The 23,993-nt window shown below is 30.1% G+C and overlaps 1 protein-coding gene across 2 annotated transcripts in view; it reads right to left on the reverse strand.

Moving 5' to 3' along the window:
* LOC148284952 (neuroglobin-like) overlaps positions 1 to 23,993 on the reverse strand; it is a 234,384-nt gene that overhangs the window by 19,330 nt on the left and 191,061 nt on the right. For both annotated transcript variants that reach the window (XM_088232186.1, XM_088232196.1), the window contains exon 3: positions 9,329 to 9,560. In XM_088232186.1, coding sequence (XP_088088312.1) covers positions 9,329 to 9,560 — 232 coding nt within the window. The remainder of the gene's footprint in view (positions 1 to 9,328; positions 9,561 to 23,993) is intronic.

Below are 23,993 nucleotides of genomic sequence, written 5' to 3' on the forward strand. Positions count from 1 at the left end.
GGAGATGTACATAATTATTATTATAATGTCTACTAAATTACATAATGCATTTTTAGTGTAAATTTTAAATCTGACAGAGTGATGTTTGTATAATCTATATTTTTAAATTTTGTATTGTACATTGAAAAAGTCCTACGAAAAAAAGCATTTTTAACATACGATGTTTTACTTATTGGTACATGAAACAGGTGGTACCGTCTACAAATCCTGGCTGGCACATGTATTGTTATTAAACCAAGCAGTTCTGTACAGTCAACCATTCCTGTCACAATTTTGTAAAGCAGTAGTTGGTCCGCACACACTCTGCGGTATTGTAGAGAAATGATTCCATGGAAGGTGGAGGCAGTGGGAGTAGATACATAAGAAATACCGGTTTTGTATTTAAGGTACTTTATAAATTTGTTTTGAATATTTTCTATTCTACTTATATATATGGCATACTGGGGATTCCATATCTGAGAGGCGTATTCCAAATGGCTTCTGACAAATGTATAATATAATAAAATAAGGGCCTTTGGATTATCAAAGTGTTTACTCATTCGAATTATGAAACCTAACATGCTCAATGCTTTGGAGGTAATTTTATTGATATGCGATTCAAAAAGTAGTTTTGAGTCTAAAACAATCCCAAGATCTTTAATTTCGTGCTTTCTCATTAGTACATTATTGTTTAGATTATAATCAAAATTAAGAATTTTTCTTTTCCTTGTGAATGTAATACAGATACATTTATTTATATTCAAAAACATTTTATTTTTAATACAATAGTCAGTTAGACGATTAAGATCGTCTTGAATCATTAGGCAATCTTCTTGAGATTTAACTTTAGCGTATATTTTCATATCATCGGCATAAAGAAGAAATTTTGAATAACGAAAGCAAACATCAATGTCATTTATATATATAAGAAATAATAGGGGACCGAGTAGACTTCCCTGGGGAACACCAGAGGAGATTTCTGCCCAGTCAGATTTATACCCACCAATTACTACCGATTGACATCGATTACTAATATATGATATCAGCCAGCGCAGAAGATCACCATGTATACCTATAGCCAAAAGTTTGCGTGTTAAGACTGAATGATCAACTTTGTAAAAGGCTTTACTGTAGTCAGTATATATAGCATCAGTTTGGAAACCACTTTCCATTGTGTTTAAAATATCATTTGTAAATAAAGTAAAGTTTGTAACGGTCGAGCGTCCGGAGAAAAAGCCATGTTGTTGAGGACAGATATAGGATTTTACTGCATGGAATAATTTTTCATAAATAATTTTTTCAAATAATTTAGCGAATGTCGATAGTATTGAAATTGGCCTATAGTTGTTTGCGTCATTTTTTGATCCAGATTTAAATATGGGTGTGATGTTTGCTTTCTTCCATTGAGATGGAAAAACACATTCCTGGAGAAACTTTTTAAATAATATAAAAAGTGGGAGAGATAAATTTTGGTAGCCCGCTTTAATAAAAATAGGAGGGATCCCGTCTGGTCCACTACCTTTATTTATGTCAAGTTCCTTAATGAATTTTTTACGATTGCTTGGGTTATATCCGCATATTGGATATCAGCTGATCCATAATTAGAGTTATTTTGATTGAACAGAATAGGTATTGTTTTTGGAGTAAAAACGGATTTAAAGTAGTCGGAAAATAAATTGCATATGTCTATTCTACTATTTGCAGTTTGGTTTAGGTAGATAATTTTATTAGGAATAACATGAGAGGTATTTTTAGATTTTACATATGACCAAAAGGATCTGTAAGAATTTCGCTCTCAATTTTTTTATTATAATTTATATAACTAATATAAGATAAATGTTTTAATCTTGATCGTAATAATGAGAATGCTTTGTAATCAAGTGGGTTTTTATGTAATTTATATTTTGTGTGGTATTTAAATTTTTCTTTGCTATGTACATATATAAAGTGTAGAATAAATAAATATGTCCTTACATGGTTAAAAACTAGTTTCAAATATTTAAATAAACAAATTGCTATACTGTTCCAGAGAAAACGAGGACAGAGAAGATAGAAAACCATATCACTCTGTCTTTGCATACAGATCTAGCTTTCTCTACATTTATTTATACAACTTATGCACGCGCGCCAATTATTTAGACTTTTGACATGTCCATCATCAAAGATTGTTGGATTTGGTCAGCTGTGTCTTTCTCGGTCATTTTTTTTAATTAATAAAACACACCAAAAACTTAGTAAAAAAAATAAAACACGCACATTCTACGTGTTTTTATTTATTAAAAGAAGTTTTTTTTTTAATTTGATAAATATATTACAAAGTTTAGCGAATTAAATACACAATTTAGTAAATAAAATTCACCATATACAACGAACATCTTACATGTTCTTTTGACAAAAGAACCTTTTTTTAAAACAATAAATATACGTAAATAAAATAAACTATAAATGAACAAATAATATTTCTATAATATCTGCTGGTGGATGGATAGTGAGCTTTTATATCTCCTTAATATTCATTGTAACGAAAAATGTATATTACAAAAACGATCAAAATGCATAAATTTTATCACACTGTTTGTGAAGGTTCTAAATGCTAAAAGAACCATAAACGACTGGAAAAGGGCGTTTCATTTGCATTTTACTGTCATGTCAGGTTATACCATATATTTAGGTCACTGTCCTAGCGTGCAAGTCTGGAAAATGTAACATTTTGTGTTTATTGTGATATTTATACAACGTTTAAAGTTTTAGTGGACAAGTAATTTCATGCATTTGTGTATTCTGTGTTTTTGCTATGCAAACTCAACGGAGGCTTTAAACTATTGTTTGAAAAATAAACCTGTTATTCCGGAAATGCTGGTTGAGTTTTCACTAGTGACGCCACATTTTAAGAACAAAAGGAATTAACGATCCTTAAATATTTTCAGCTAATCGAAATTAAATAAAATCAAGAAACTCGATTTAAATAAATAAATAAGGAGTCGTCCATAAGGTTATTCGGAGGATACTGATATGAATTATTTCAGGTCAACACAAAATATTGTTTTAAGAGTAGATAACTTTGATTGCGTATAAAGTCTCGACTTAAAACTGATATTTTTTTTTTTATAAAAACTTAATGATTGGAAAAGAATTTTTTTTTTTGATTCATTAGTCATGCTATATTTTTTAAAAAATATGTTGTCTTTTGTCTGTGTTTGGGTCAAAAAAATTCAGTTTACTCTGTGAAATATAACCAGAATAAAGTTTTATAGTTTTAAAAAATAATAAATTAATTAAAAACCCACAGAACTTCTTCATCCAGGCATTTGTCTGCGAAACACATTCAACCTAGAATCTCTAAAATAAAATGGTGATGTGGAACAAATAGGTGGTGAAAGAAAAGTAAAACTGATATGTAATAATAACGAAGTTCAGTGGTTTTTTTAATTTTTTAAATTTTATTTATTTATTTACATACAAAAGTTTATTGTACATTATTTGAGACATAAGTCCCAACTCCATGGGACTAAAAGTCCTGTGTTGAGATGGGACGAGCAATTTTATGACACAGACACATGAGTATATCACCACAAATATAGGATTAGAAACATAAAAAAAAAACATAAAAAATATTTAAAAAACATATATATTGCTTCTTTTAGGTACAGTTGTCTCATATCCAGCACCTTCATGTATTGGAACAGCTGTTCTGACGGGTATGTTGGAGGGCGCCGGAACATTATTCTCAATAATGATTTCTGTGAATTTGATAGTATATTTGTTAATCTATCAAACTAAGCCAAAATTTTTTTTCTTCAATTTCATTTTCAAAAGCGCTACGAATTTTTTAAAGTTTTGTATTTCTGAAATTACTCCGCGTGTGAAGTCAAAGGTTCTTTTTCGGTTATTTTCGATCAGCTCTTTCTATTAATCTATCCACGGAAGCAAACCGGAATTCTTCCATAACTCTCATTTCATAGGTTAATTCATATGCACCAGTGGCTGTATTAAAATAGTTCATTTTTATTGAAATGTTTTTAATTAATTTTTTGTACATTTTCAGGAAACTTTGCAGTACAATTCAACGCTCCAATTGTTACCGCACGCAAGAAAACATTTAAGTTCAGAAAACCGCGCGGCGCCGCGCGTGGGTAGCATTCACATGACAGGATATGTACGCTGTACGCGCGGCAGTCTGGCATCAACAATGAGTCTTCGCTACTTATTTTTCTTTGATCTATACGTACGTCCGTCTCAAACCGCGCGGATCAACTGAACAGGCAGATAAAAGTTTGTAAAACTTGTACCGCGTGCTGCCGCGCGGTAGCGCGCGGTTAGGTAGACGACAAACACTGTTTAGTATGATCTTTTACCGCGCGGTCATCTGAACTTAGCCTTATTGTATCCGATTCCCCGTAAGGCTGAAGTTCTTCATTATGAAAATAAATTGCAACGTAAAAAAAGACGTGGAGCGATCAGATAAGTCTGGTCATGTCAAAAGTAGACGAAATCGAACGACACGTGGTTGGAAGAAGTTAGAAGTTAGAAAAATAAGTTATGTCAGCGGATATCCTAATCAGTCTTTTAAACGCATGCTGTGGTTCTGTCCCTTTCATCCTTTCTATGATTACCGAATGGAGTTTCTCGCTATTATCCGTGGCCCTGTTATAGGTCCTGTCAGATATACAGATCTGGGTGCTTCTAAAAATAATATCAAGATTTAAAAAAAGTTTAATAACCATTTCGGAGAATTGTTTATGCCCAGTCAGTTTAATCCCAGTCAGTGAAGAATTCACTTCCCTCTTTTCTCAATCAAATGAAGTGCATATTATTTGTTTCTGAATTACCTTATTTCAGCAATTAGATGCTAAAACTACCAGAGTATAGAAAGCTACTTCGAGCAGCTTTTCTCGTTTGGCAGTGAGAAATTTTTCTGTGTACGTGGGCACTGCCAAGGAGACTTATATCCTCAGATGCGGTGTGCGGTATGTAGTGGGCAAGCTGTTTTGTCAGGTTTATACGAGTACATAAGACGCGAAGTTTTTTTAAAGATAAACAGAACGCCAGAATTTTCTAGTATTGTATAAAATAAGTACTAAGTAGTAGACTGAGGACGTGTGGGATAAAATAGAGTAAATGAAGGTTCGGATATCAACCATTTGGGTAAAATATGCACAGTCATTTGAAGGGTAAAACTCACCACATACATATACCTAAAATGAAAAATTGTTTTAAGGGGTTGAAATGGCGACATCCCTTAGGCGTCTTTTGACAATATGTTATGTCTGAACGTGCCCTTTTTTGGGTAAATTGTTTCCTTAATACAATATTATGTTGATATGAAACTATTGCGTATGTAAGTGCTTCGAATGGAGAATTGATTCAATTATTATATTTTTTTCACCCAAACAAATGTATTTAAAAACGTCAAAAGTATCTTGATATAGATAAAGCGCTCCTTATACACATACTTGCTTAAAAAAATATAAAATTTAATTATAATTAAATTCATTATAAGGCATACATTTCGTACAAGATTAGTCGTATTAATATAACATAAGTTGTAGCTTTGTCTTAATATTTCATCTCATGGGGGTATAATGATTATTCTTACGCATATTTTTTTATATAACGCAATACAATAAAAAATAATATTATTAATTGGATCGGCATTCACTTCCTTACACTTCATTATGAAAATAAAGCTTTGTTATCGGTGTTACACGATTTTATTACTTTACAAGAAAACTACTACAGTTTTAGGAGAGCACTCCTCCCATCGACGGGTGATATAAAACTATCACGACGAAGCGAAAAGGTATTTAAAAATTCACATGTTTACTCCATCGACAAATGTACACAGATTCTATAGGACGACACTTTCACCCTAAATCGAAAATTGGAGTTTATATATTTTTTTTTTGCACGATAATTATTGATTTTTAAGCTCTGTGGTCTACTCTGCCTAACTATCGCAATAATTTTTAAAACATTGAATGGTAATGAAGGAGAAATTGCTTAGTTCTAAAGTTTACGGGGAAATTCTAAAATTCTATTTAATCACGTATTATTTTAATGATTTCAAACCCACTTTGGTTTCTAACTTCCGCGATTTCGTAAATTTAAATTTATCTTTGAGCTTAAGTTGTTTTGAGCGTAGTTGTATGAACCTATGTACGTGTTATACAATATTAAATAAAGGGATATTTTCTGTTAACTGATGTAATAACTTCTAACTTTTAGTTATTCTAATAAATTAAGCTTCTTATTTCGAAAATAAAGCAATTTAAATGCTCCTCATAAAATATTGAACAATCAACAAGAAACAAACAAACCTTTTCAAAAGATACACGGAAATTCATGGCATTTAAACGACCTGATTAGAGGTGTCTTCTGTGGGTAGTTTTTATTAGATGCATATTTTGGTGTGTAGAACTACCCACAGAGGGTACTTAAGTGAAACTGGTATTTCCATGTCTCATGCTTTCCCAGCTTCTAAAAACAATGTTCTCTATCTGTGGATACCTGAAATCAGTTTAAATTGAATTCTTCTAAGAAGTAATATCTACAGCGTAGCAACAACGGCTCTCAATACTAGTCTACAGCTACAAAATGAGAAGGAAGCTTTTTATTGCCATGAGCTAATTTTCTTTTATAAACTTTTTATACATAATACTATGATTTTTGAGGGGGTAAAACACACTTGTGTGGGTGTATCAATACACTATCTACTCAGTGTAGGTGTGCGTAGGTGGGTACTGAATAATTTGATACTATATCATCATCATCGTCATCCTAGCATCATAAGGATCGCTAATTTGCAATCATTTTGATTTGTTTAAAACAAATAATTTTAAGAATAAATATTTGAATAATGATTTTCCATATTTAATAATAAAACTAGATATTTAAGTCTTGAATTTAAGTTTGTAGTGAATATTATTAAACTGGTATTTCCATGTCTCATGCTCTCCTAGCTCCTAAAAACAATATTCGTATTCACCGTTCTCTATCTGTGGATACCTGAACTCAGTTTGAATTTAATTATCCTAAGAAATTATATCTACACCGAAGCAACAGTGGCTCTCAATACTACAGTCCACAGCTACAAAATAAAAAGGAAGCTTTTTTTTTTTTTGTTAACTATTTAGCCGATGTATTTTGAAAAAATATACATTCCTTCAATACTTACATGCGTAAATTTGTTTATGATTTCCTCGTGGTTTTAATAGGTTTTGATTTTTGATAAATATTTGAATCAGAGTGTCTTTAGAATTGCCGGGGTAGCAATGGCTAATGAACTAACATACCCATCATCGTAAAAAAAATCAAAATAAGATTAATAGTGAAGGGTAAATTAATTTATTATGGATAATGACTGCGATACAGGTAGGACATGGAGAGCGGTAAATGTAAATTTTATTTTACACAAACATTTTTATAAAGGCAAAACTTGGTATTTTATGATTCATCCATATATTCCTAATTAAGTGCCCATTTTCAATGAGTCGTAAACGACTCACTATTAAAAAATGAGAATCAAGTTGTGGTAGAGCGGAGAGCGAACCTCGTACCTTTGGTCCGTGAGTCCACGACACTAGTCACTGGACTACAAGCCGATTCGAACAAACAAAATTTTTTGAGTAATTAACCGTTCATTAAAGTTATAAAATTGATTTTGTAATTTGCAGATCTGAAAAGAAGTCACAAGGCTTATATAATTGATCCGAAGAAGTCAAAAATACGATATATTATTAAACTTGAAACAACAATTTCTTTCCGTATCAAATAATAATTCAACTTTTGATTTGTTTTTCTATGAATTTTTCCACCATTAATTTATAGATCTTTCATTCTGAAAAAACCTTTATGTAAACATTTCAAATTCTCGCTAAAATCTATAAAGCTATTTTTTCTCGTAATCTTTGGGGTGAATTATTGAAATGCTTCCTTTCCACATACTGACGTTTGAATAAAAAAAATTGAAGAGCAAAGCATACCGTTCTTAGTTTTAGCAGAATATGATCTGATGGGAGGCTGAATTTTATTTATTTTATATTTATTTATTTTAAAGAAACAAACAGTCGACAATGGTATTGTAACATTGAAAAAAAACATTAACATTTAGTTATTAAATACATTTTATATACTCATGTTTAATATAACTTTCATGTTTGTAAAAGCCTTATGGGCGTGAAAAAATAATAAAATAATAAATGAAATTATAAAATAATACAATAGTACGTATATTAAATAAACTAGTTATGTTTCCCAAACTTCATGAGACCAGAACCCTGTGTTGAGTTGGATACACCATGGTGAAAAAGTGGGTGCATGCGCAATTAAAAATACAAAAATTGAAATTAAAATTAAAGCACAAATAATAATATTTACAAAGTAGTCAGAAAAACTTAGTACATTTCTGATTTGGGCAACTAAAATGATACTCAAAATCAGACAGCTGAGAGACTATCACTCCCTCTCACTTCTGTTCTCTGTACCTAATGGTCCTTTCGTACCTAATATATACTTCCGTGAAAAATTCCACGTTTATCGGGTCATGGTTTATCTCTTCGTTCTAATTCTCAAAGAACCCTCTCAATACCCATCCACAATTCCTCTTTCTTCTCTAACTCTTAAAGTGTCCGTGCGGCTCGACTGTAGAATCATCTCCCATCCACAATCAAAGATGTTACTACAGTATCTATGTTTAAACCACGTCTGAAAAATCATCTTTTTTCCCTTCTATAATCTCTCCTTACCTCTTTTTTAATTATTAATTTTTCCCGTTGAGTATTAATATTGATTTAAAGCAATTTATATACATAAACAGTTTTTTTAAATTTATTTTATCTATTTTTTATTTTATTATTATTTTCTATTAAATATGTTTTGTAACTTGAATTATATAAATACAACTTTTACTTTATTGGTTGGCCTCGTGGTGCAATGGTCAGCGGGTTCACCTACCATGCAAAAGGTCTCGGGTTCGATTCCCGATATAGTTGGTATGAAATATTTATTTAAAAGGGTGTTTTCACACTAGGATATTTCATAGTCCCTGGACTGGTACCTGAAGCGTAAGACTGGTCATCTTACATTCACCTTACAAAAAATATCAAAATACGCTGCGATTGGTGTACCAATGCATTGCCCTATGCACCATTCGGTGCGGAAAGCGAATGATGATGATAATGATGTTGATGATTTTATCGGTTGGTTAGAAGAAATTGCCATTTGGTAATTAGCTCGCCAATGTACAATTTCCTTTAGGTTCAAAATTTGAATAAACAAATATTAAAAAAAGATTTTATTCGCTGAAAATAAAAAAAAAACCATATTTAATGTATTTATGTTTTTTTCTTACCCAAAAGTACTCCACTTTAAATCCTGGTATTCTCCTATGACTAGCTCCGACCTGGTCAAGGAACTCGAAAAAGGTATCGAGATCATCCAGCCCCTTGATTCCCTCATCCAAAGTCTGCATCACGTTGTTGGCATGCTCCGCAAGCTCCATGGAGTTCGCTTGCTCTTCTTTCGTCTTCAGTTCTCGAAATTTGTCGAACATGTTTAGAAGTTCACTGTGCTCTTCAAATAATCTGTGAATAAGGAAAAATAAGTTATAAGATTTTTTAATTTAATAACACTTAAATAACACACAAAAATATTTTCAGTTTGACAAACGTTTGCAGACAAGGACTGGATTTATTAAGATCGTAATGAGTCGTCAAATTTTTCTTGAGAAACATTTTAACAAGCTGATTTATGGAAGTACGAGTAAATATAATCCAAATACACTAAAATATATCAGTTTGTGCGTTCCCAATAATAATACTGATTCTAGATCTCATGCCTTGTTTTACACACCCAGAAGCCGCACAAATGCAAGTCAGAATCCACCCAATAATAGGGAAATTCACTTGCTGAATACGGCTTCCATCAATTTTTCCGTACAAATCGACAGCAATCTGCTTTCTATTAATGAACTTTAACCATATATTTACAGTATACAATACGTAACAAATTAAACCGTCAAAAGTTAAACAATGCAGACTACGATTGTCAAATAAATAAATTAAGATTTCATATTACCATAGAGATAAAAAATGTTTTAGATAATGGAATAAAATGGAAGTCTAGGCATTAACAAGACTTATGATCTATCCTTGGATGGTTTAAGTAATTATTCATTACACAGCAACACTTACCATTCTGCCTGCGTTTGAACATACGTATTTCTTCAATTTATAAATGGCGTTTTCGTCATTTCCTAAACATGTTATCAAAATAATGTTTATTAAACAATAAGTGATTTTAACACATACATATGTTAAAATAAATCTAATGAAAAATTAACTAAAAATCTACATTATACTATGGAGAGAGGAGTGGGGTGGAAAGAAAGAAAAAACGTAAAGAAAGAACTTAAATATTTTGCTCTTAAAACTGTAGTAAATAATTTCTTTGTTATCGGTGACATACCTACAGTGAACATACATATATGATGGGCTCATACAATAAATCCTAACAAACCGGTGAGACGGTATATTCTAAAGTTCAGACATTAAAAATAAAATGGTGGCATATTGTTTTATATTTCCTATTCCATAATTTATAAAAATAAGCATATAATTTTGCCCTGTTATAGCAAAATAAATTTAAAATAATAAATACGCCGCTCATATTACAAAGTGTGTGTCCCATCACTGCCGACAACTGACTGAATCTGTTTCACACAACATCGGCCACAGAATAGCGTCTCTGTCTGCTTTATTATGAGTTCTATCTTTGTGCTATCTCTCATACATATGTATTGCTGTACTGGCGGAGATTCAATTTTCGCGTAGCAAAGATAAATATGTTTTTATTATAATCAAGTATAGATATACAAATTTCATTTTCTTAATACGATGTTCAAATGTTTCTTTAAAGATTACAGAAAATGAAATTCCATTATTTTAACAAATAAGAAAGATATATCAAGTCTTGTATCGTATGTAGACTAGTGTGACATCATAGCCACAGAAGATATAGGGACATTTATACTTAGTCCTTAGTTAGACACTTAGTCCCATCTCAACACAGGACTTTGGGACTTATGTGTCAAATAATGTACAGTTAACTTATATATGTAAATAAATAAATTTTAATTTAAATGTTCATAAATAAAGGGCGTCTCTGATATTAGTAAGTAGATTATTTCACAATCGAGCAGCTACTACTGTGAAAGAGGAAGAAAAAAAATAAAGCGGTGAATGGGTATTAAAAGAGTTCTCTCGTTACTAGAACGAAGAGATAGTCCATGTTGTGATGAGTTAGAGAACAAGTAATTGTGGATGGGAGTTAAGAGAGTGCTTTACTTAAACGAAATTCGTATTTTTTTTTTTCAAATCCATTCATTTGAAAAGAAAATTGTATTCATTACAAACTTAAATTCAAGACGTGAATATTTAGTTATTTAATTTAATATGGAAAATCACAATTCAAATATTTATTCTTAACATTATTTGTTTTAAAGAAATCAAAATGATTGCAAATCAGTGATTCTTAGGATACGAGGATGACGATATAGTATCAAATTATTCAGTACCCACCTACGCACACTTACGCTAAGTAGATAGTGTATTGACACACCCACACAAGTATGTTTTACCCCCTCAAAGTTTATAGTATTATGTATAAGAAAGTTAAACACTCCAGATTAAATAGCGGCTTAATACGTCCTAACCTCCCACGCATAAATTGGAGGAAAAACGTGAGAGCAAAAGCCTGCAGTGCACCAGTTTAGGCGATAACTCAAGACGGAGATCAGTGGGGAGGGAAAATGGTCACTTAGGTACTTACGGGCGATGTAGGCGTTAACCCTTTCGCAACTAAAATAATGTATATTTTTTTTATTAGCTACACATGCTCAAATGTTTATAGACAAGTGTTTTGTCTTGCTTTAAATTATTATTGATTTAAATTTGATGTATTTTTGTGAATATCTGTTATTGGTTTCATTTTAAGTTTTTTCATTTGGAAATTTATATTCGCTGTACTGTTGATATCCCAAATTAAATCAGTTTTTTTTTTTTTTTTAATAATTATGATTTAGTTCTCGGTTTTGATTTAAATAACAATTGCATATTCATACTAATAACTCCCTGACAAAACGTTTTTCTACGTATTTGTCAAGTTTGAGAAAATAACTTAAATCCCATTCGGACGTGAGTAATTAAATAATAGCAATAAATTATTTTTAAGATTATTTTAACGCTTTATTGAAAAAAATTATAACAGTATATTCTTCATTGTATGATAAATAGTAGATAACGTTTTTTTTGTTTTAACATTCTCAGAATTTAGGTTGTAAAATTTATTTGTTTTTTCCGAAAAAGAATTACCGCTTTTTAAAATAGAAGGAGGTTAGAATATAGACTTACATCAGCCAACAAAACATAATTTCCTTTACTGCCAGTGTTCAAATCACGTTGTGTCCACAGAAAAACCAAAATTACCATTTACAAAACAATTACACGAAATGTATTGGCATATGGGTGTGAGGCGTTAACACTGACAGTGAAAATGGCTGAAATGCTGCATACTTTTAAACGAAAAGTATTTCGAAGAATCTGCAGACCAGTGAGAGGAATAATCAGTAGCGCATTCGGTATAGTGAAGAACGGTACAACATATACCAGACCTCGAGCATCTCGGCACGTATGAAGTTGCTTAGATTAAGATGAGCCGGTCATGTACAATAGGGTGGGCCGATATTTTTTTTTTCCGAATTTCGAAATGAAAGGGATCTAAAAAGTTGCCTTTAAGATTACTGGGAATGCAAAAAATATTTAAAAAAATATTTGATACTACTTTTGTCCCTCAGCCAGAGCTTGAAGTTTTTGAAAAAGTTGATTTTTTGCCCAAAACCGGCTGTCATTTCGTATTTAAGTAAGAAAATCAGTCCAATTAAATTTTATAATGTGCATTTAACCTTATTAAATCAGCATCTAAGGGCATGAGTCGCACTTTGTTTTGTAATAAATGGGTAGCATTGTTTCAACGAGACATTGTTTTCGTCAATATTCACCAGGCGCTCGACGGAATCAGTTGCGCGGGGTGTAAACTTTTTGCATTTCGGTAGTTTTAAATCGTGTTTGAATTTGTAATGTGATAAAGATATATATTTACTAAAACAATATCAATATAGATAATTAACAAAATGTTCAGACAGTGATAAACTTCAAACCTCGGTTGAGGGCCAAAAGAAGTATGGAATATTTTTTTTAATGATTTTCATGTTCAATGTGATCCAAAATGCAACTTTTTAGACCCCTTTCACTTTCATGTCTAATAAAGTACAAAACTTCATACATCATTGGCCCACTCTAATGAACAACGAACGCCTGATTCACACGTCCTTAAAATATTGATAAGCAGACGCCCGGGTGGAAGGAGATTAGTGGGAAGACCCAAGCTGAGATGAAAGGATAAAGTGAAAAAGGATGCAACGCAGCTTATCCAGAAAGCGAATCGAATCCTAAGGACAGACATAGCTGGAGGCGAAAGTTGCAGAAAGCCAAAGCTCGATATGAACTATAGCGCCATCGGAGAGAGAGAGAGACTACAAGTACTTAAATTAAACCATTAGAAACTCTTCAAAAATTTATCTTAAAAATAATGCTTTACAAAAATCGCACTTTTTCCTCTTTCTAATTGTTCTCAGAAGCAAAACTTTTGGAAGTAAGACAAACATATTGTTTTCAATGTTTAAAATATATATTTTAGAACCAAAATGTATTTTCTAGTAATTTAAATAGATCTAGTCTAAGAAAGAATCTCGTGCACCTTGCAAAACGATGCTAGCATGCATATTTTATAGGCCCAAATTTTTTTAGTTCTTTTTTTACTGATAATATTTCATTAATCCCAAATATTAAAATTTTTCCTTCTTTTAAAAAATACGCACTATTTTGGATTCATACTAAAGATATTAACTCTTTTTTGCCATGATATATTTTTTTGCCCTTTTATAATAAGAAATATTTTCATGTTTTTTCTGTATTTTTCATTTCCTTTTTAATTACTTTAAAATAAAAAAAGTACATCCTTATCTTCAACAAAATATTTCCTTTTTTTAAAAAATATTATACAATTATATTATACCAGTCTATTTAGGAGCCAAAAATTACATAACATTTCTTGTATACTAATAGGCCATGCCTTTAATGGATTTTTTGTTTACTATTCTTACTGTTAATATGTATTACATTGCTGTGAAATTGTTCTTTGTTTTTTAATATAATGTTTTATTTCTTCTGCATGTTTAAAAAAATATATTATAATATATTTTTTTAAATGATAAAGAAATGCCTTAACATAAGCATTTTTTGTGCATGGGAAAACAAAATAGCAATGGGGTTAAAAAAAACATTTTTTTTAGGAAAGAATTTCGAAATTGCTGTGTCATGTTACAAGAAATAATTTTAGGAAAATGGGAATTAAGTGAAGGGTAGTTATTCTTTTTACGTACTTAGTTAATTTTATATTTATCACTCACGCACCCACACATACGCATAGTCGCTCACCACTTTCCATAATATATTTTTTTTAGATAAAAATAAATATTTGCCTTTTGCTGATTAATCCAAATATTTCAATTTGGAAGGTTATTTTTATACAGTTGTAGATAGAATATTAGAAAATTGGAATAACATTGTGGTAAAATTGGGTTTGAGCCACAACTGGTTCATCTGCAAGTGCGAGATTTTTTATTTATCTGTATAACTTATAATATTCATGTTGTACATTAACGAATTAATAAATTAAGATCCTAACATTTTGTTAAAATAATTCTTTGGTATTTTTTTACTTCCTTTTTCTTTTTTTTGCACCACAATATGTCAAGAGGTACAACAGCAGTGGTGAGTAACAATAGAAAACACCTAGGCTTGAGAAAAATCCAATTTTATTTCACAATTATGCCTATGTTTGAACATCCATGGTTCGTCAATTCTTTCGCCCGTTGAAACCATTCCTATTTCAATTCAGTTCAGAGCTACATATTTTCATTCATTTATGAAATTTGTTCGAAATAGTGTTTTGCTTGGTCATCTGTAGATTTCTGTATTTATAAGTACAATTAAAGTAATTAATTAATTGCTCTTTATAGGTTGTGATAAAAAAAATCTTTGGGCGCGGCGCAATTAACGTCGTGTTACATCAAGCAAAATACGAAATGTTCTGGAGTATAAATATTTGAAAAAATTAACCATATAACAATAATTTATACAAATAAAAATATAAATTTTGGCCTTTTATGGCAAAATAAATTTAAAATCATAAATACTCCGATCATTTAACTAGCGTGCACTCCTACGCACTGCCAATAACCGACTGATTAAACAAATGAGAAAAATACACACACCTAATTTTTTCCTTGTTTTTTGCATAATACATCTATCAATCGTATTTTCTGGATGCTTTTGTATCTTTCGCCGGCCATAGAACAGCATCTCTGGCCTCTTTGTTTTAAGTTATATTTTCCTGCTCTTTCTTATTCGGGTAAACAGATGTATTGTTGAATTGGCATTACTTTAATTCATATAATTATTTTTCGCATGGCAAGGATAAATATTTTTTGTTTTAAAATCCTTCATATTTCTACAAATTCTGTTTTCTAAATCCAATGTGAAAATGTCCATTTGAAGATTGTAAAAAATACAACTTTTTCATTTTTTTATAAAGACATATATCAAGTTTTGTATCCTATGTAAACTCGTGTTACATCATAGACACACGAGAGTTTATAATAAAATGCAAAATGTATTTATATAATATTATGAAATATTTGTAATTTACTTCATCTCTTTGAAAATACAACTAATCTAAAAGTTTGACATGTGTGAGAATATTGAAAGGGAAGAGAAGGGAATGAACGATTTCATTTAACGGAACGCGTTTGAAAACTGGAAATGAGATGTCAGAAAATACAAAAGATTTAAAGATAAATTAAAAATAGAGTGAGTAAAGCTAAGGCTTAGTTAGAAAATTCAATATTAAGTGACAGGCGGTCACAGAACGCGGGAGAATTTATAATTATTTGTTGTGACTAGAATTTAACTTAAATTTATTGAATAAAAAAAGACGTAAATTTAATTTCATTCAACTTGACGAAATGTAGTCAAAGATAAATACGCAACAGTCAAAACATATTGACAATTTAAATTTTAATAACGTTCACCCTTTTAAGAAAACGAATTGAATATTATTTAAAAACACAAACGCCTAGATAAGGTTATATTTTCAATAACGGATCTAAGAAATCGAATATTCTTGGTTTTGTTCAAAATGACCGTCTCAGCATAATATACAAAAATGCAAGAATCTCGACATTTGCCCACCCATTATACAAAGTTTATCATATATTTGCCTGGCAGATCGAATATTGAAAGCATTCAACAAAAAGTTTGACAAAAGTGTATTATCTTTAAATACGGAAAGTACTAAAATCCTTTAATTTTTTATTAACAAAACAAATTTAGATTCAGTAGTAAATAACTAACTGCGATGTCACATGTTCAGTACTTTATACAACATATTAAATTAATTATCTTAGTGAATACATGGACCAAAACTTTAAATGGTAAGATTATATCAGTGAACTAGTTAAACGAATTAGAAAATGTATATACATATTTATTAGATTAAGGAATATTTAAAAAATCAATCATTTAAAAATAGTTCATTACTCAATTGTACAATCTTTGTTACAACATGGTAATATAGAATGGAGTGGTGCATATGCCAATTTATTACCAAACCCTCTTAAAATAGCACAAAGATTAACTATTAAAGTAATTTTAAAGAAACCCTCAACATTCAATACGGAAAGTCTACATAAAATATTTAAGGTTCATACAGTAGACACTATTTATAAAATAAATTCTTTAATACAAATTTATTAAAAAGAAAAAATAAAATAATTTGAAATGAATAAGTCACTCAGATACCAACATGATATTAAAATTCATAAATTCTATACAAGTCATGGTCAAAATAGCTTTGTCTTCAAAGGTGAAAAAAATATAATAATCTTTCTAAAGAGATAGAAAGTAGATATGTTTAGAATTTCACAAAAACATGTATTTTTTATGAAATTTATGAATAAAAATTAAAAAAAAAAAACAGTTTGTGCTAAATATTTTTCATGTTTTATTTTTTCTCAAATAACGTCGAAATTCTCAAACATGGAATGGAATAAAGAGTTATCTCCGCGTTTAGAAGAGAAACAAGAAGGAAATTTGTTTTAGAACCCTGCTAAAGTTTAAGAGCCTACTCTTAAATATCTCGTTACATATAAAGTGCTGGGTACACGTTTACTGCGCCAGATAATATTTGGAGGAAAGATAGTGCGAATAATTCACAAATGTGTGGTGAATATTTTAAAACAACTGAAGACTCCTGAAAATAGGAATTGTTGAATTCTTCCTAGGAAAATATGTGAGAATAAGTTGATAGAATACTCAAATTAAATCTGAATGTACCCATTATACATATATATTAAAAGACATGTTAAGGTAAAGCAAGACATTTATTTTTTAACATATAATGTTTTTCACAGAATATAATAATATTTCATTCTTTTTGAGTTTTTTATTGAATGAAATATGCATCAAATATGCACGTTCCTTTCATATATTTATAAAAATAATTGGACGTTTAAAAAAATTCGTCTAGATAAACTATCAACAAGTTTGTCATCGGGTGCTCAGACATTAGTGTCAATTATTTTTAAATGAGAGAGTACAGGCATAATATTTTATAAGTAATATTTATTACATAAAAATGATTTAATATATAAATATGTTATGGTTTTGTAAGTATTCAAAATATGCAATAAAAACAAGATTTAAAAAAAATTAAAACATTTGTATTGTGTTAATGATGCTTGTAAGAGATGTCCAACAAATTTAAAAAATAAAGTAAAATTAATGAAAAAGTAAAAATTTTAATCCATACAGGTACAAAGAATTAGGAGCAGGCAAAATAAAAAATAAATAAAATTTCACAAAACACATAAATAATAAATCAAGTAGAAACTTTTTTAACATATTACAACAGAGATGAAGAACATTTAAGAAAATGTAATATAGAAGTCCAGGCATCTAGAGGGCTTATGACCTGTCAATGGCTGGTTTAAGTGGCCACTTTACACACTGTGTAACATTTACCATTCTGCCCGTACTTGAACATCTTTATTCCTTTAATTCTCTCATCCGTTGATGTTTGTGAAGTTAAAGAGCTGAAACCTTTATTTATGCGGGTGAGATTCGTCTATTTGAATTATTTCACCTACATACTAGGCAACTCCTGAAAATGATATTTTTTAAATGTTCTTCATCTATGTTGTAATATGTTAATATAAACAGCTCTTCAGGGAGTCGAATCCAGTCCTTGTCTACAAAAATTTGGCGAAACTCAAAATATTGTTTAGAAACTTTCTGTCTTCTAATAATTTTCAGATATAAAAACATAATTTTATTACTATTAAGACATGTTTTCAAGTCATGGTCACATAATGAAAATAAAATAATAATAATAATAATTTGTTGTAAGTGGAAAACAATAAGGACGGAAATGCATAAAAAGGGATATATAGGGAAGGAAGAGTTTAAAAATATACATATGTATTTATTTAATTTAATATTAACAAGGATGATTTTTACTTGTTCCAATATGGTTGACACCTCAGAGTTTATTACTCTGAGGTCAAAACTGTCTCGCGTAGAATCACGAGAGGGTATTATATTGTCTTGAAAGATGTACGTAGAGTCAAGTGCGGGTAGGAAGGTGCAAACTCTCGTGTCTTAACCCGGTCTCGGTAAGAGGAACACTTCAGACTGAATAGCATAGGTACCGCTAAGTCTAATCCCGAGCTTACATAGGAGCTTTTACCTACACGTTTCTTAGCAAATATTCGCTGACAAAAATATGAAAAGCGTTTTAACTGCATTATTTTGCAATTTAATTACAACTCTGTTAATGTAATTGTCGTATTTCTTATGTAACCCTGGGTAATTACACTTAGTACCTATATGTATTTGATAAAATTTAATTTACTAAAATTTTAAAAAAAAGTCATTTTAAAATTTTTTTAAACACAATAAAGGGATATAAATGAACACGATTTTTTTTCAGAAATAAAATAATAGGTTTAAAAGTAACTGAGTAAAATTTATCTCCACATTTCAACCATTATATCGAAATCAGAATATCTTACGGCGTGATGTAAGGTAATTTTTGTTGAAAAGCTTTATTTTATTTAAATTTTACAATATTTTTACAGTAAATATTATTGATATACTAAAACATCACAAATAATAATTTTGTATTATCACAATGAAAGTAAATAAAAAAAAGATTTTTGTAATTAGAATTTCATCTGGTAATTCATTCATTGTACAAAACTAAAGTATAAACATTGTCAATATAGCAATTTTAAAATAGAAAAAAACTTTCTTGAGTTTGTTTAAAAGTGGAACATACAAGTCTTGGTATCTCGTTAGGGCATATGAATTGTCATTAGTTGGTTTGCAGTATTTTAAAATTTCTTGTATTTAAAAATATAAATAATATTATTTCTAATGTACAGAACCAATTTAAGAAATGTCAATATATTTATTCAATTCAAAATTTAAATTGTATTTAAATTTAAAATAAATTAGATTTACGTCATAATGTTTAAACTAGGAACTTGTATCCTTATCTTGTGATTGGCTACCGTGACTTATATCCTGTAAGTTCGATATCCAATATGACAATACTTACGTTTATAAAATACTTAACAATATTCCAGAACTAATTGTAACATAAAAAAACATATTTTAATGATATAAAGCATTGCAGGAGACTTCTGCGAGACATTGGATAGATTAATATACATATATATATATATACTTATATATATATATACTTAATATACAAAATACTATTGAGCGGGGGGCCAGATGTTTATTGAAATTTACCACAGGACCACAACCCGGTTCCCGAATAGAAAACATTTTAAAGAAGGGAATATTATGAAGTTTAGGCATTTACAGGGCTTATGACCTGTTATTGACTGGTTTAAGTGGCCACTGAACATACTGAGTAACAATCACTGTAAATGCCTAGACTTTGATATTCCCTTCTCTTAATTGTTCTTCATCCTCAACGACTCAAATCCTTACAGGTCATGGAGGTTTTATGAGCTATCTTCACCGTTTTAAGTTCTTAAAAATCAATAGCTGTCCATGCGATGATGAGACACCCCAAGATGTTCCTCATTTGTTGATGCATTGTCCCATGTTCAGCTTAGAGCGAATGCAGCTAGAGGCGCGATGTAAAAGTCTGAATGAGGATATGGAAGATATCCTAACAGTAATAAGTCATAAGAACTTATCGCATAAGGTAATATCATACATGGTAAAAGTACTAAAGGTGATTGTTGAAATTAATAAAAATAGGACACAAAATGCCGAACGCTCTCAAAGTGGAACGGAAGGTCTGTTGATGCCTGTCAATAGTCCGGCTTCTCCTGTATGAGTTTTTACCACCAGATCTTAACACTATAGTCAGAAAAGTTAGAAAGAACATACCTCTTGCACTTAATATAAGCCTTGTACATAATAAGCAAGGCAAAAAATAGGCAACTGCTTTATTTAAAATAAAAAAATCTTAATGACTCCCTAGAGGGTAAAATCCAGTCTTTTGTCTACAAACATTTGGACTAACTAAACATATTGTGATAAAACCAACTAGTCAAAGAAGAAGTTTGTATGTTTGTATGTATTGTTTGTATTTCAGTATCAGGCATAGAAGAAACATTCACATTCTATCACTTCTTCACAATATTTTAAATAATCCCACTTCGCCTGTTTATCTGAGAGAGCTCATCCAACCTCTTTCGCAAAACGGACTATCTCTTCGTTCTAGTTACGAGAGAACCCTTTTAATACCCCGTCATCGCTCTCATTTTTTTTCCTCCTCTTTCACAGTAGTAGTCGCTCGATTGTGGAATAATCTACCCACTAATGTTAGAGACGCCCCTTGTCTTGAAATGTCACTATCTAAATATTTAAATTGTTCCGTTACCCTTTTTCTTTCCTTCCCATCCCCTCTCCTCTCTTCATAGTATAGTGTTTTTTATATATATATATAAATATATTTTTTCGTTAATCTTTGCTTTTAATTTTTGTACAAAATTGTAAGATTCAATATGTCCATGTATTTATAATTTTCTCAAACTGAACGGTTTGGGTAGGCAGGAAGAAATTGCATTAAGGCAATATGCCCGCCCTTATATGTATATTTATTATATATGTATACAAAGTGTCAAATAAATAAATAAATAAGTTTGAACATTGGAAAATCGTTTTCAGGCATTGCCTAGCATGTGAAATAATTAGATCAGATGGATCTTTTTATAACAATAAGAGTTTCAGCTCTTTTACTTTACTCAAATCAACAGATAGAAAAAATGAAAAAATATGGATGCTCAAATATAGATAAAACGTGGCCGTTTTAACCAGCGAATGGCAGATCGTAAGCCTTGTAAATGCCTAGAATTTCATATTCTCTTCTCTTAAATGTTTTCCGTCCCTGTTGAAATTTGTTAATTTTCATGACTCCCTACGTGGTAAAATCCAGTATTCTGTCTCCAAACATTTGAACAAACTAAAAATATTGTAAGTTTCACAATAGTAAAAAAATGTGAGTGACATAAAAACATTATTTGTTTTTGAAAATCAATGATCAGCAAGCAAACAATAATCCTGGAAATATTTTCACGCGCACGTTTGAATGTACCCTCCTCTTTCAGGTGGGTTTTTCTTAAACATCATTTTATTTACAACGAATGGAGCTTTTGTGTGTAAACTGGGATCCAAACCTCAATTGAACTTCTATGGAAACTCTTCAGTGACAAAATTGAATTTCTAAGTTTACAAAGATAAGATTTATCGATACAAAACATAAAGGAATTTCAGATGGTTTAATATGGAGTATTCAACTAAAATAATAACATTAACATATTTCAACATAGATGAAGAACATTTTAGAGAAGGTAATATAGAAGTCTAGGCATCTACAGGGCTTATGACCAGTCATTGGCTGGTTTAAGTGGCCACAACAATATTGTTGATAAATCCACCTGGTCCATGAAGAAGTATAGAAATTGAAAAAAATATAAATTTTCAGGCGTTGCCTAGTATGTAGGTGAAATAATTCAATTAGATTAATCTCACCTGCATAAATAAAGATTTCAGCTCTTTAACTTCACAAAAATTAACAAACGAAAGAATTAAAGGAATATAGATGTTTAAATATGGGCAGAATGGTGAATATTACGCAGTGTGTAAAGTGGCCACTTAAACCAGCCAATGACAGGTCATACATAAGCCCTGTAGATGCCTAGACTTCTATATTACCTTCTCTAAAATGTTCTTCATCTCTGTTGTAATTTGTCTATGTTAACAGCTCCCCAGGGAGTTAAATCCAGTCCTTGTCTACAAAAATTTTGACAAAAACAAAATATTGATAAAATAATAACGTTCAAGGAATACCGTAAAATGGAACAATCACGGATCTATTTGGAATAAAAAAAAGTTTTTTTATCATCACCATAAATAATAATTTATTGAATTATTTTTCGATGTAATAAATGATACTCAATGAGAAGAAAAAAATCGCAATTAAAAAAAAATCTTCTGACATTTAAAACTTAATTAAAATGAGAAAAATATATTGACGTATTAGAGGGAAGATTATTCCACAATCGAGCAGATACTACCGTGAAAGTGTGAAAAGGGAGGCAAAAAATTGAGCCATGAATATCTACTGAAGATTGCTCAGCCCGTTCTAATTTGGATTTTTTTTGCAAGTTAGTTTTTGCTTGTTTTTATATTGATATGGATATTATTTATTTTAAATATAAGAAGAACCTAACTTGTAATGATTTCAATATGCTAAATGTATTTTGAACTAATCTAATAAGTTGTTTTAGGGTTAGTTTCATTAGTAAATTGATTTCATGCGTAGAGTTCTCGTTGGCTTTTAAATAATTTCTACCTCCTACGAGTTAATTGGCTCTATAAATGGGCTATCTGCACAGTCTGATTTAAAAATAATTTTCAAACACGAATGTTCAAACAAGTATTTTCTTTAAATGTTTTAAATTTATTATTTATCATTATTTATAAAAAAAACAGTAGTATGATAATATATTCAGTTCAATAAAAGTGTTTTTTTATTTCTATTAAAGGTAAATGGTCTAAAATTATTTTGTTGTAATCTAAATTAATTTCAAAACATTTTGCGTTTTTAACAATACATGATTATTAAATTCCCTACAAATTTTTCACAAATACACGTCAACGGTCAATGCACGTAAGTAATAATGATGATACTAATCTTGTTTTTATTCGAATTTAAAAAGTTGAATTCAAAACAGCAATTGTCATAAAACAGTAGATACTTAAAAATATAAATAGCATATTTAAGAATATAATGTGATTTTTATATTGCATATAACAAACTTTTTTTCTGCATTAAAAACAACATGACGTCCCACAAAACGATACGTAAAATAGTTAAATGATATAATAGTTGATTTTTTTGTAAAATTTGTCAAAAAAATGTTTTATCTCACTTTTTCACTCAACCTATTTCGTATATTAAAAAACAAAAACATTTCGTTACTAATCTGTTTTTTTCAGTAAAGTTGACTTTTATGGCCGGTTCAACCAAAAAATATGATTTTAAATAGTTAAAAATGAAATAATTAATACGTTTGTATGAAAATGAGCAAGTATTGGTAATTAATCATAAGTAATTTATATATATTGAGGGCCATTTTCAACAAGTGGTAAATAACTCACTATTACAAAACGGAGATCAAATTGGAGTGGAGTAGGATTCGAACTACCGACCTTTGAGTCGTGAGTCCGAGACACTAGCCACGGTACCACAACCAAATTTTATATGTAAGTTTGCTTTTTCAAACTCTCAAA

The sequence above is a fragment of the Micrasema longulum genome, unplaced genomic scaffold (genome assembly GCF_059751315.1).
Source record: "Micrasema longulum isolate JH-2025_06_02 unplaced genomic scaffold, ASM5975131v1 h1tg000073l, whole genome shotgun sequence".
NCBI lineage: Eukaryota > Metazoa > Arthropoda > Insecta > Trichoptera > Brachycentridae > Micrasema > Micrasema longulum.